We start from the raw sequence: 14,990 nt of genomic DNA on the forward strand, positions 1-14,990 counted from the left end.
ATAATTAATAGAAGAGTGATCATGCTGAAAGAAATCTTAATCTAGGGCTACTCATATTACATTAGCAATGGCAGTAGTAGTAGTAGTAGTACACTAGTACTAGTTAGAGGTGATTTGTACAAGATTTTGGATCACATGGAGAGGATGCTTCTTATTCTTGAGAATCCCAGTGAGAGAGCTGGTTGTCTACTTCCCCAGTTCATGCATGAACGTGGGAGAGGAGTTGTGATTCTCCCACATTGAATGCCATGAGTTGGCCGAGTCCAAATCATTACATTGGTTAAAGAGAATAATAAAGTTAAAAGGTGAGCAGTGCCTACATGGCCAAGTGGGTCCTTTGTTAATTTAGGAGGATTTAAACAAAGCTTGTTTGATCCCCTTTGAAAACAGTAGGTTTACATATATCATCAATAGGAAATCGACTGTGTGAGTGTGTGGGTGAGTTTGACGAGAGGAGGAAAGAGAGAAGAAGGAGAGAGTGACAAATTGGAGGGAGGAAGTAGGTTTTGTTACCACTCATTTGTCATTCTCCTTCATTTGTCATTCTCCTTCATTTGTCATTCTAAAGAGATCCAATAAGATCCTTAAGAAGTCACATCAGCCAAGAAAAGAGGTCGGTGACTCTCTCTCTCTCTCTCTCTCTCTCTAAGTCTCAACATCATTGGCCCTTGGAAACTTCAATTCCTTGGATACTAAAAAATCTAAACTATAAAACTAGTTATAAACCCTCATCCCAATTCTCTATTACTACCTCACAATTGTGAGGATGACATGTTACATAGAGGCGCAAAACAACACGTATAGATCCAAGGCATTAATTATTCTACCTAAAAAAAGAAGAGGAAAGAACGAGTAAAGAAAGGAAGCTACATTAAATATTGGTTCTTACACCTCATCACAAAGTTAAAAAAAGAAGAAGAAGAAGATGAAGAGGTCATCTTTTATATATATATTTTTTGTATCAGTAGTGTAAAAGTAAGTCAAAGTGTAAGCTCCGCCTCAACATCCTAGCTAACAAAACCAATGCACTATGTAATGATACAGTGTGTGCTTACTATTACTCTACATGTTAATTTCCTGTATATATATATATATATATATATGGTTAGATTCAAAGAAAAGGGAGATTACTTTTGAAAGAAAACCCTTGGCATTTGCATTTGTACCTCAGAACACATGAGCAACTGTCCTTTTGTAATACATATTTTGTTGCTTTATATCATTACCTTGTAAGGTTGTACTATAGCCTAATATTGGATGGTATACTGATCTATATAAGATGAGAATAGTACAAGTTTGGAAGGACTACTCCTAGCTAGCCTCATGAATATACTGCAAACAATTAAGGTCTTTAAGCAAACACAGTGTGCTCTCAATTAAGAAGTGGCTAATTTTAAGGACTCTTTAAGTGCCCGAGATTCTCTCTACCTTTATAATTTACCATCCATGTGGACCCATTTTTTAGAAATGGCATTTATCACATAACATGTAGAAGCACTACACTAACAGCTAGATTACTCGTATGTCCTTTTGTCTTATGCTCATTATTAATTATAACTGCATTAAATTTCGTCATCATTAATTAAACGAATCCAAGTCATTAGCGCTAATCTATGCTCAACTCCAGCAGACTAGTAGTCAGATGGTAAATTCTTTAAGATGCCTCACCTTCCACAAATCCAATATCAAATTCAAATCACTCGACTTTTTGAAGAATCTCCAACTACTTTGAAAGTAGTAATTGTGTGTAGAAAAGAAGCAATTAATCCAATCCAATACTACTAAAGGTTCTACAATAGACATCCAAAAAGCACATCCCAATCAAGTGTGGTAGGGAAAAGGAATATAACTTATTTGACTTGAGGAGCTGAGTCAAACCTTGAATCATATGGCTTTCCAGCATTAAGGACATAAAATAACTCCATAACTACTCCAGAATTATAAGGTAAGAGGACTGCAACATTGTAGTCAACTTTACTCACTATTGAGGACTTATGCAATTAGTCTAGTCTTAGAACCATTCCAATTATGTAAATTCTATACAGTGTTCTTTGTTTCAATTCCTTCGAAGAAATGAGAAACACAAACGATGTAATTTTATCCTTCCTTCTTAATCAATTCTCAAAAGATTGGTGTACCAAAACAAACAGCGATATCTCACATTGCTGGTTATCGAGAAGTCCCCATATTTATATTGATCTTAAATGCTAATTAATTGTGACAGTTCTCTTAATCCGAGTGTAGTTTTTGGCAATAAATTAGAGTTTCGGATACGTCATTTGATTCAAAGGAACTTTTCTTAGGACGCAACCTCTCTCTAATTTAATCCTTAATACATCACCAGTTAGAGCAAGTTGGTTTCGTAGATGGAACAAAAATTCTCTTTGATAGCTTTATAATATTTTCTAATGTTCAAATCTCCCTTAATTTCTCTAATATCAAAGCTCCGTTAATAGTTAATTTCTGTGGTAGAACGGCAGATATATCTGTAGATCTCAAAGCTCCTTTAATTTACATAGCCATTGTGAAGCCTTGGTCCAACACCATGATGTCATAGAAATTAATTAATAGTTAAATTAGAAGAATGGAATTAGTGTACGTAATTATTATTATTATTATTATTATTATTATTATATCACGGTGGGGAAATGGTCAGGCATTATTAGGATTATTAGGATTATTTCATAAAATTAGGATATCAGAATCATGATTTTGAGTGCTCCAAGTTCCAACCAAGAGTTCCACTGCTAAAGTAATGACTTCTTAAAAGCGTATCAAGGATCGAGCTAGCAAAGAAACTCGAGAGTAATAATTCACAGCCTATCATGCATGGCGAAGTCCCTCTTAATCAGATCAATGCACATTAACCCAAGAGATAACTGGCAACGTCAGAAAACCCTAATTGGATAAGCGTTCTGTACGTGAAGTTTTAATGTACTCTCAACCTTATCTTCTCCTCATTATCGATTCTTAATGAGTTGCAGATGAGATAATAATTACTTTTGGTGCTTTTATGCTGCTACTATATGTGCTGACATTTCTTATTTGCTCACCAAGACAAAGTACACACATTTCACTTGTGAATAGTGGAAGAACCTTAGATCTCTCTATACGAAAGTAGTATCTATTTTTTAGTTGCTTTTGAAAATAGAGCAGTAGGGAAAGCTGAAACCATACTTCACATGGATAAGCAGATTAAGTGCAAAATATCCAAACATTTAAAGCCGAGAAATGCGGCTACATGCCGCCTCTCCTCCTTTCATCTCACATCACTACTAATAATAAAAGGAAAGAAAAGGAAAAGAAGAGGAAGAGGAGGAAGAAAAAGGAAAAGAGAAGAATGAGGGAGGACTTGTTCTTAAAAAAGAAGAAGTTAAGGATATATGATAAAAGAAAGAATTCCTCCCAAAAGGAACCCGTGAGGGAAAGAGAACAAAGAGGAAGAAGGTAACCAACCAAAGCCCAAGGGCAAAACCAGGACACCAACAGTAAAACACTAGGAAACTCTCGGCATCCTGCAGGAATATCCTAGGAACGGGGGGGGGGGGGAGTAATTGGCAGCTCATGATTGGCTGTGCAGTAAGTTTCTGCATACTAGGGATGTACAGGATCCTGTCCTCCCAATCCTCACTTAGCCTTTCTAAACCATCATTGTTTAAACTTTTTTTTATTATATATCTAATTAATTCTTTGTTAATAAATCCCAAACCTCTTCTATCTATCTGTCTCTCTCTCTCTAGAATTCCTTGTAATTTATATCCATTGCTCTCAGCTTGCCTCTCTCTTTGTTGCGTATGCACAAGTCGGCCTCTGCCATGAAAAAGTCAGCCTCAACTACATATAAAAAATTAGGTTATCCCCATCTCGCTCTCTCTCTCTCTCTCTCTATCCCACTTGGCCTCTTAGGGATTAAACTACCTTTACTTGATCCAGCTCTTATCTATCATCTAGCCAGTGAAAGAGAGGAGAAAGAAAAGAAGCTTCAGAGGAATTAAAGCTTTTGTTGCATGGGTCTGCTCCTCTCTCTTTGGTGCAACACCAAGCAAACCCCAAAGGAAGCAGCAGCAGCATAGAGAGAGAGAGAGAGAGAAAAAAAAAGAGGAGGAAAAATAAAGACCTGTTGATTTGAGCTACTGAAAAGTAATTTTAGTCATGTGTGATTTCTTCTGGCAGAGGATGGAGAATGACCAAGGCGACCTTGCCGACATAGTCCGCGCCGGGGGCGGCGGCGGCGCTACGCCGAGGGCCGACCTCCCGACACCCGATTGGCATCTCCCGGTGGAGCCGGTGAGCTTCCCCGCTTCCTCATCAGCCGATGTCGGCCCGGCGGGGGACTTCGGCGACCCCTTCGCCAACCTCCGCGACCCGCTGCTTAACGAATTGTCCGGAATGGAGTCGTTGGACGCAGCGGTAAGCGCCGGCGAAGGGAGAGAAGGAGGTGGAGGGCTTTTAGCTCAGAAGATACAGGTGGGTGAGGAGATGAGCAATAATATCTTCTCACGGGTTCTCCAGATCTCGCCAGCTGGCGTGAAGCCCTCGCTGCTCCTGCCGACGCCTCCTCCGATGGTGGCCGGAGGTATGCTGAAGGTCGGCGGTGGCCCGGAGGTGGATACAGTCGTCGGAGCGCAGATCTCATCGCCGCGGACTCCGGGGATCAAGCGAAGGTTCGGATCAATTTTACTTAGCGTATGCTTATATCTTGTTGCTAAGCTTATAGCTAGCTACTTGTCTTATTTTTATTTATTTTTCTTATTCTTCTTCTTTCTAGCTATTTTTGGTTTTGATCATTGGGGTTGTAACCTTGAGGTTCACCAAGATGAGGTTTTTAAGAAAGAAGAAGAAGAAGAAGGCTAAAAAAAAAAAACTAGCAAGTGGGTTGAGATGGATAGGATAGGAAAGGACTTGTAAGCCAATCTAAATTGAAGTTAGAGCCACATAGAGCTCTTAAAATTATGAGGTATTAGGAGGGTTGTAGGAAGTGGGTTTTTGATGGGAATGATGCAAAAGGAGTGATCTTGTCTGAGCTGACAGAAGAACACACAATGGAAAAGCCCTGAAGATTTCGATAGTAATAGAGAGAGGGCTTCTATCTCTGTCAAGTGGTTCGCAAACCCTAGATGCTCTGAGAAACCAACAGATATCCTCTACCGAAAACAAAACAATTACCAAAAAGATTCAAGCTCTATCATCATTATTGTGCTAAAGCTTTTATATGTGTATTATATCTACATATTCTCTCTTTCTTGCTTGAGCCATTTCTTTCCTATTTATGGGAGTGTGGCAAATGGAAGTTTTGAGTTGGTGTCTCCTTGCCATGAATAGGAAAAGCCAGGCAAAGAAGGTGGTGTGCATTCCAGCACCAGCAGTAGCAAGCGGGAGGTCAAGTGGAGAGGTAGTTCCATCTGACCTATGGGCATGGAGGAAGTATGGCCAGAAACCAATCAAGGGATCTCCATATCCAAGGTAAAATTGTTAATTCCTCTAATAATCACATGCTCAAAAACCCATAGATTCCCTTAATTCTCAGCTGGGAAGTGAGCTAGCTATAACCTCTTCCTTCTTCCAACCTCTTTGTTAGTTAGTAGAAGCATTTGCATGAGTAGCTAATAATTAGTCAAAGGATGAGCTAAGATCTACTCTGATGAAGGGAAAAGAAGAACAAGTCCCTAGTCTCTTCTCTCTACAGTGTGTCATCTCATAATACTAATTTACTCTTCTTCTTCTTTTTCTTGCTACCGTCTTGAATTTTATTCATTGATGTGTAAAAGAAGTATGAGAGCAAAAGGGAACTTTTGGAGAAAAGAACCAGATCCTTCTCCTCTAGCTTGTTTGCATCATTCTCATTAGACCAACTCAAGTACTGATACGAGTTCATCTGCTACCTACTTAATATACACCTTTTGTTTTTTTATTGGATCTGAAGTAACATTGTTTTTTTAGTTTCGTGGAGTTAAAAAAAGCAAGCAGATTGCTTGCTTTTTCAGTGAAGTTCCTCAATTCACCAAGAAATGTTCAAATTTATAACCTAAATAAATATCTCATGTCCTGATGATTTTTATTTGATAATCAATCATGAAGCCTATTGGAACTTCAGTTTGCAAACCTACATATAGGCATGCCGAAGCTCTTGTGCATAATTCTGAATGTGCAGGATAATTAAACTCACTCCAAATTCTTGTTATTTTAGAGCGTCATTAATATAAAAGAATTGCAATCGACAAGTTTCTGATATGGCAAAGCAATTCTGGTTTCTTTTGTTTTTATGTTGTAATAGAATAATATGCTCATCTTTGCTTTGCCAACTGACATTAGTGCTATCTCATTTTTGAATGGATGAGTGCATTGGTAAAATAATTGTCTAATAATTAGCTGAAACTTTGAATGCAATTCAGGGGTTATTACAGATGTAGCAGTTCGAAAGGATGCTCAGCAAGGAAACAAGTGGAGCGCAGTCGGACCGATCCGAACATGTTAGTCATCACCTACACATCGGAGCACAACCATCCATGGCCGACGCAAAGAAACGCTCTTGCTGGATCGACGAGATCGCAGCCTTCAAAGAGTAGCTCCTCAGCTTCAAAAATCTCTCCTCATAACCAGAAGCCGCCGCAAGGTCTTAAGGAAGAAGCAAAGGAGACGACGAGAAGCTCAAGCGTTCCTCTCGTCAAGGAAGAGGTGGGGGAGATGAAGTCCGCTGATGCATCTGAAGACAATGAACTCAACCAAGTACTACATCAGAGCTATAATCCAATGATCCCGGAGACGAACCAGCCGGACGACTTCTTCGCGGACTTGACGGAATTAGAGACAGACCCAATGAGCCTCATCTTCTCCAAAGAATTCATGGAAGCAAAGCCGGATGAGGAGAGGGGAGACAAGGGCTTGGATCCATTCAACATGTTTGATTGGGGAGGGAGCTCGTTTGGAGAAGCAAAGAAAGGTTGATAATATAACAAGATATATGCAATTAATTTGTTCAAGCCTTACCTATATAAACCTTGCACCAAGTTTGAGTCTTTGGAGTCGAGGGGTTTCTTTCTGTTAACTTTTTTTTTCTTCTTAATTAAACAAAAATCTTGTTTTAACATGAACAGCCGCGAAAAACAAAAAAAAAAGATTAAGTAGGAGAAGATTAAAAAGAAAAAAGAAAAAAAATAAAGGGAAGTGTTGGTGAAATGGGAGCAGGCATGTGGTAGACCACCATCCTTGAATTGTTGGGGGATGGGACAGAAAGCTGAGGAACAGAAGCTTTCAACAGTTGGAGGAAGTACACGTCTTAGATGTGACTGAGAGGAGCCTTCATGAGCAAGTTGAGAGATGATGTTGATAATATAATAGGATGAGATCTTCTTTATTAACTCTTTCTTTCTATCTATCTATCTCTCTCTCTCTCTCTCTCTCTCTATCTATCTATCTCTCAAATTAAGAGGGAGGAACACACGAACAGTTCATTACATTACTTCTGATAGTCTCAAACAAAGATAATCAAACAATTGGTTGTCTTTCTTGTGTTAAGATACATATATATATCAATATTGACTACAAGCTAGACCAAAGGAAGGAAGGAAGGAAGGATATAAGCTTGTTAGGGTTTCTGCTCCTGTTCCTGAACTTTCTATTATCGTCTAGTTGAAAGAAATGAGCTTGATGTACATGAAAGTATTAGGTGACTTTTCAAATCACATATATAGGACATGAGTAACGTGTTCATGAGTTCAAATTTAAATCATTTGTTTCTCACTTTGGTAAATATGATTGGACACTATGTGTTTTTCCCGACATGAGTTGAGTCTTTTACTCAACCCTCCATCGTGTTCCACAAATTAAAGGTTGAGGACAGGCATTGTACCACAACATACGACTCTTTAAATACTTACTTTCTACGTGTAGTGGCGAAACTTTGTCAGAAGTTATTTTATTTACTCAGGGTTTTACTTTCTTATATGTTTCTCTTCTTTCTTTCTTTTTCCCTTTTATATATAAACATGTTCAGATCCATGCAATCCATGCATGTAGATTCTAGATCACGTAGTAATGTTATCTTTACATGCGATAGCCCTAAAGAGCAAGAAGCTAAGTTAGTAATCTCAATTCATGAACATAACTAAGGGGTTCAAAGCTCTGACACCTTTTTCACTGGCCATTATTATTAAGATGCTACCTAGTACTCTCCAATGATGTACACCATTTGGAAGTTTGAGAAACAACCACAACCTTTTATTATATGGTAAATTGAAACGATCCAATATGTGGCACATTCCGGAGATTGCTTGGATTTTTGAGCAGGTGTTGATCCTTGCAGATTAGAAACTTGGTCGTTTACTGGTATTATATTTGGGAAACTGAGTTAACTTGTCTTCTTGTCTTTGTCTTAATTCTTTGAGTCCTCTTGATTAAAGTTGTTCTCGTCCTATCTACTCTATCTCTTGAAATGTCTAATTAGTTTCTTAGCTAGGCATGCGTTTTGTTCTAATGTTTGCCATGAAAATAGATGATCAACCTAGTGCAAGTTTCAGACAGGCTGATTTAGAATATATTTTGAAATTTTATGCATAAAAATATGTCAACCATCTAAAGAGCCAACTCCTCATCAATCATTCTATAAGAAAGTAACATGATAACTTGCACTTCTATGATTTGTTCCACTTCCATTATTCTCCAAGTCACTTGCGTAGATCAACAAGGGGTTCAAAGCTCCCTTCATTTGGCCTATTCATTTGATTGATGTGAAATATCAGCCATCATCAACTATGTGGCAATAAGGAACAACTGTTAGGGCCATAACTCTGCAGGGAAATGGAAGGTCTTCCAAGTCCTATTTGATCATGCTAAAAAAGAATAAACTTTTCAATCACCACAAAACATTCATGAAAAGACACTATAATGCTCATGTCTTATCTCCAATCATTCATGAAATATATACATCATATGACTTAGCTTGACATTTGTGTTCCAATTAATCTAATGTAACAAGACAATGGAGAGCCAAAAGGGCTAATTTTATCATTGATAAAGAGCTCAAAAGGAGGTCTAAACTGTAAACCGATCATGCTTATAGTGTTGTTTAACAGAGCTCTCTTTTATCATTGGTAGTAGTTGTTGATGAGTTGGATAGGTGTTTTGGCTTTATATGACAAACGTCTATTAGGCGACATGTACTGGATATTATATACTATTTATTAGTAATAAATGAAAAGGTGTATATAGCTGTAAGCTAGATGTCAAAGTTTTAATAGTAATTTTAGGTACAAAAGAATAGAACAAAGATAAGCTGGATCATGTTAAAGTGCTGAGCAGCTACCTCCAGCCAAAAGTACAACAACAAAAATAAAAATAATCTCTTCTTTTCGCTTATTCTGTTCCTCAAACACAGAGGGAAGGAAATTTTGCACTTACCATACACTGAGAAAAGGAAAAGTTACCGGTACAACTACATAAAAAGAAAAAGGAGTCATCATCGGATGGATCGCCATGTAAATATAATCAACAGACCGGACACTAGGATCAATAAATGCAAGGAATATCGAATAAATGCCGCTGGAGGAACCGACTTAGTAAATTTAATGTCATCAAAGTCGTTAGTTGTTATCTGCAAGAGTAAAACGGTTAAATTACTTCTTTTTTTTCTTTTTCTTTTTAAATTTTGAATTGTACGCATATGATGATCTATGTGTTAATATACATCAAGACAAAAACAATCACAAACACGGAAACACCCACCACGGGATAAATAGAATCAAGAAACTCTCGTGGGAAATTAAAAAAAAAAAAAAAATTAATGCTAAGCCTAGGCTTGGATCAAAGCAACAGTAAGCTCAGGAAATGGATGCAGAAGATCCTGTTCAGAAAAGATAGTAAATGACAAGCAGCAGCTTAGATGTCACTAAAATGAAAATTTCGGTTGCTCAATAGCAAGACAAGTAAGCTGACTCGATTCATTTAGACCTGGATCGGAAGCTAAAGTTAGGTCTTACAAAGAATACAGGGTTGTACGTACTACAGATGTTCTTGGTGCTTTCTTATCGCATGCCGCAGGCTTAATCTAACCTCTGACCACTCTAGTTCAAAATGATATCAATAATAGATTTACAAAGAGAGACCACAAAAATATGCATTGGCTATGGAGGGATCATCTTATTTCTTTCTGGCTACACCTTTGTGGAGCTATCAATTAGTAGCCGTATCCTGGTTGAAATAGAAAAGGAAATATCAGGTAGCTTATCTTATGGAAATACAAATGAACTCGGACGTATGCTAAAAAGTGATTTTAACTTTCAAAAAGGTATTACCTGAGTTATCCATCGGATTTCCAGCAGCCACTGGCTCGGGCTCCTTGATATCGACAACTACAACATCTGAAGTAAGGAACGTTCTGGCAACAGACGCCGCATGTTCCAAGCAGCACCTGACCACCTGCTCAATGGAAAAGAATCTTTTTAGTACCTCGACAGTGGTAAGATGGATCCTACCATTTGATAATGCATCAATATAGAGCTACTCAAATCCAACAGGAAAGGAAAAAAGTTCATATCTGATTGATCCAACACATCATGACCAAATCTAACAACCTAATCAAAAGATATTAAAACAAGAGGGCAAGACCAGATCTAATTCCTAATCCTAAGACCTGGAAAGAAAACTGCATTTTGACTAGTCATTGAATCTATGGAGCACTAACAGTACCATCTTGTCGAACCAAACAACAGAAACAAAGCCACGTAATTAACAGAAAAAAAGATGGGAGTTGCAAAATGGACCGACCTTAGTGGGGTCAATAATTCCAGCAGCCATTAGATCCTCGTATTTTCCAGTTGCAGCATTATACCCATATTTTGGGTTGTCACTGGAGAGCACCTGAAGGAAAAGAAAGAAGGATCAAGAATCTCATACTCCCCCAGTTAGCAAGATTATAAGAATAACTTAGTACACAAACTAAGAAGTCCCATACCTTCTCAGTGACGACACTTCCATTAACTCCAGCATTTTTGGCAATTAATTTCAATGGATAGCTCAGAGCCCTCTTTACAATTTCCGCTCCAACCTACAATAAAGCAGGTCAACGTTAGATGTCTCGACAACATGCATGAACTTGCCCATCAGAAAAAAAAAATTGATAAATTCATGTAAGGAATTTCAACCTTCTGCTCATCATTTTCGAGAGTGTCCTTGATGGCATCAACTTTGGCCGCAAGCCTCAACAGGGTACAACCACCACCAACAACAATTCCTTCCTCAACAGCAGCCTGAGCATATAGAAAACCAAATTTACTTCATTTAAATACTTCAAACATAGTCTAGGTGCAAAAGGATATTGTTACTTATAACAAGGAGACCATTACTTAAAACATAGCATTCACAGCAAAAAATATTTGACGTAGTCACAACAAATAAATTTGGCATACCTTTGTAGCATTGAGTGCATCTTCTACTCTTAATTTCTTCTCCTTCAATTCTGTCTCTGTCTGTGCTCCAACCTGCTCGATTCCAACAGGAAGTTAAGTAAAATTGTAAAACACAATTCATCAGAATAGAGCACAAAAGACATATTGGTTCGATATATTACCTGAATGACAGCAACACCACCAGAGAGCTTTGCAATCCTCTCATTCAGTTTCTCCTTCTCATATTCCTGGTCAGCAACCTGAAAATATATTCTTGCATCATTCAGGCTGTTCCAGGTGTCATACAAGCAAAAAGCATAAGCAATAAGATGAAAAACACAGGAGATCTAACCTCAATGAGATTACGAATTTGTGCAACCCTTTTAGTCACTTCTTCCTGAGTGGTTCCATCACCTACTATGGTTGTAGCATCTTTCGTAAGCACAATTTTAGCAGCATTGCCCAATACTTCCTTGTCTGCTTTATCCAAGGAAAGTCCAACCTCCTCTCTGATCACAGTAGCTGCATACAACAGCCTGTCATGACATGGCAAAAAGGGAAACCAACCAGTGCAAGAAGTATTAAAACATGGTATAAGGAATCCAACCTCCTGTCAGGATGGCAATGTCATCAAGGTATTGGCTTTTGCGCTCCCCAAATCCAGGTGCTTTTAGTGCAGCAATTTTTAATGCACCTCTAAGCTTATTCACGACAAGAGTAGCAAGAGCTTCCTGTTCAATATCTTCAGCAATTATCACGACAGGATATCCTCCCCTTATAGCATCTTCCAAAACATTGATAAGATCCCTTGCGTTTGTGATTTTTTTGTCCACAAGAAGCAACTGCAAAGATAAAATATATTTAGACATAAATAAAAAATGAATATGGAATCCAACCGCAAAACTATGCAAGCAAATACTAACCTTGCAGTTTTCATATTCAACTGACATTTTCTCACTATCTGTTACAAAGTAAGGAGAAATATAACCACGATCAAACTGCATTCCCTCTACGACGTAAAGGCTATTTTCAGCGCTTTTCCCCTCTTCGAGTGTCACCACTCCCTTCCTACCCACCTTACTCATAGCCTCAGCGATCATGTTTCCAATTTCATAGTTGTTTCCAGCACTCACTGCTGCTACATCGGCTAGCTCACTATCTTCAACCTGCAAATCATATGCATGATTAATGATCATAGCTAATATATACACTACAAGTGGAGACCATAAGACCATCCAAATATCGTCAGCAAGCAGTTGGAGATTAATATAAAAGGCTAAGCATTTATATAACACCAACTTGTTGGAATTCATTGAGAGAAAATGGCAGGCAGTGTAGGACCAAAATGCTGAGACTGTAAAGGTTCCAATTCAAAGTCTACTATATATACCTCTTTTGACATCAGCTTCAGTTCAGCAACTAAAGCTTTGGCTGTTTTCTCAATACCCCGAGTGATCTGAACAGGGTTGGCCCCTGCGGCAACCACCTGCGCATACCACAGTTTCAGCAAATAGGAAAGATGCCACCACCCAAACAAACCAGTGAGAGAACTGTGTGCAGGAATAGGAAGAAATCACAAACCTTAACACCCTCAGCAATCAACCCCTGAGCAAGAACAACTGAAGTAGTGGTACCATCCCCAGCAAGATCATTGGTCTTTGCAGCAGCCTGTCTTACTAGCTTTGCACCAATGTTCTCAACAGGATCCTCTAGTTCAACCTAATCAAAGCAGAACATTGATAAAGCACTAGAATCTGAGACCTATATAATTTTTAGCATATAAAACATGAAATTGTAGACAACTATGTCTATTTGATGAATTGAGATATAGCATATAATGTGAAAAGTGAACAAGCTTTATATAAACCTAATTATTACCTCCCTGGCTACAGTAACACCATCGTTGACAATTTTTGGTGATCCATACTTGCTTTCCAAAACAACATTCCTACCCTTTGGGCCAAGAGTAACACCAACAAGGTCTGCAAGCTTGTTGACACCAGTCTGAAACAGCCAAAAGAAAATTAGTGTAACAGAAACAAAATTTAAGGGCCAAGTTCCAAGATTTAGAATGTCCATCTGCAAAAAGAATTGCAAGACACTTCGAAGCACTTACTTGCAATTTTTTAATGGCCGATCCATCCTTGTTGAAGTATAACTCCTTAGCCATTGCCCTGACTTTAGAGCTGCCTCTTTTCTGTAGGTTCAAGTCCTGCCTCCTCCCACTTAGAGGGCTAGCAGAAATAGATGCGCGGGAAGAGAACTTGGAGAACTTCTCCCCAGATCCCGGGAGCTTCTTGCTAGGAGCAGCCACAGCGCTGATTGTTGACATAGTGCTGAATGTGGATGTCATTTTCTGTCCATGTACGCAAAGGCGAACATTCTCAGTCAGACACTACCATGAGAGCTTCGAGAGAGAACGTGAATTAAGCAGCTCCTCGCAGCTCATACCAGCAATATTTTAATGCCAATGTAGTAGTTTGCAAGTCACATGATAAACTAACATTGAGATAGCCAAGAACTATACAATGGATTGAATCTTAATCAAGACTACAACTTGTCGTTTACCAAGTTACTAAAACCTCACATCAAATTCTCTCCCACCGAGCACCAGCATAAAACAGCAAAGCGAAAAAAGATAAAGAAAAAGAAAAAAAATGAAAAGGTGAACGTCTTAAGAGAAAATCTGGACCATTTGACAAACTTGCAAAGCAATTTATCCTCGTCTACTTGCACAAACTACAACCACCAAACAACTTAAAGTAGGAAATTTAAGAATAAAACAAGATAATTCAGCCCTAATTTCTCATTACATTCATTAATTCCAAATCCTCGGGCGTTCTTATTTCTTCAGCAAATTGCACAACCAATTCCCCTCGAGATAAACGAGGTAGACCGCAAAGTAACGGAATCCACACCAAACCGAAACACGACCACCAAATCCAAGCACCGCAAGAGTGCGAGAGAGAAGAAGGGAAACGAGACCGAGAGCTAGGAGAAGAGGGCAAGTGTACCTGAGAGGCGGACTGAAAGGGCTAGGGTTTGGCGGCGGATAAGGCTCGCTTCCAATCTGTGAGAGAGCTCAGCTAGGAATGGGGGAGCAGGAAAGGGATGAGGTTTTAATATAGAGGCGAGGGTTTTGGAAGCAAGTCTATCGGGAAGGTTCCATGGAGCGATCTCCGCCGTCCGATATCGTGATCCTTTCCGTTGCGGAACTATCTAGAAGGCGTTGGTAAATGGTAAGGGCGAAAGAAAGAGTAGCTCTTTAATGCGCGCGGATCTTAAAGCACGTGGGTTCCGGGTATATCTCGACCCGTGTCTGACCCGAATGAGAAACAACAACTTGATTGTTTGTCTCATTGGATCCTGTCCAGCAGTCCGGGTCCAATCAAAGTTGGATCCGATAGGATAAGATCCATAACCAAGTTTCTTTTGACCCCCTTCCCCCTTACCTCTTGGACTACTCTTTCCCTTTTTTTTATTTTTATTTTTCTTTTTCCAACTTTGGAAGCTGCTTTATCTTTACCAGCTTGCAGTAGTAATTATACTTTAATTGGTTAAAGCCGTATTAGTTGGTCTCCAAAAACTTCCTCACTTCTCTCAAGGAAA

General features: G+C 38.8%; 2 protein-coding genes across 2 annotated transcripts; one reads left to right on the forward strand and one right to left on the reverse strand.

Annotated features, from left to right (window-relative positions):
- Nucleotides 1-3,758: 3,758 nt before the first annotated feature.
- LOC140765479 (probable WRKY transcription factor 14) lies at nt 3,759-7,288 on the forward strand. Its single transcript, XM_073104591.1, has 3 exons — nt 3,759-4,664; nt 5,323-5,463; nt 6,393-7,288. The coding sequence occupies exons 1-3, from the start codon at nt 4,153-4,155 to the stop codon at nt 6,943-6,945; spliced, it is 1,206 nt and encodes a 401-aa protein (XP_072960692.1). The 5' UTR covers nt 3,759-4,152; the 3' UTR covers nt 6,946-7,288.
- A 2,571-nt stretch (nt 7,289-9,859) lies between these two features.
- LOC140765188 (ruBisCO large subunit-binding protein subunit beta, chloroplastic) lies at nt 9,860-14,557 on the reverse strand. The gene is made up of 15 exons (XM_073104140.1): nt 14,396-14,557; nt 13,498-13,737; nt 13,260-13,385; nt 12,963-13,100; nt 12,772-12,867; nt 12,305-12,547; nt 11,989-12,223; nt 11,734-11,903; nt 11,564-11,641; nt 11,403-11,474; nt 11,139-11,243; nt 10,949-11,041; nt 10,762-10,854; nt 10,290-10,413; nt 9,860-10,185 (listed from the first exon to the last, which is right to left on the reverse strand). Exons 2-15 carry the CDS (start codon nt 13,732-13,734, stop codon nt 10,172-10,174), a joined length of 1,824 nt encoding a protein of 607 aa, XP_072960241.1. The 5' UTR covers nt 13,735-13,737; nt 14,396-14,557; the 3' UTR covers nt 9,860-10,171.
- Nucleotides 14,558-14,990: the final 433 nt, after the last annotated feature.

The sequence above is a fragment of the Typha angustifolia genome, chromosome 8 (genome assembly GCF_048772165.1).
Source record: "Typha angustifolia cultivar Huaian chromosome 8, ASM4877216v1, whole genome shotgun sequence".
In the NCBI taxonomy this organism is placed as follows: domain Eukaryota; kingdom Viridiplantae; phylum Streptophyta; class Magnoliopsida; order Poales; family Typhaceae; genus Typha; species Typha angustifolia.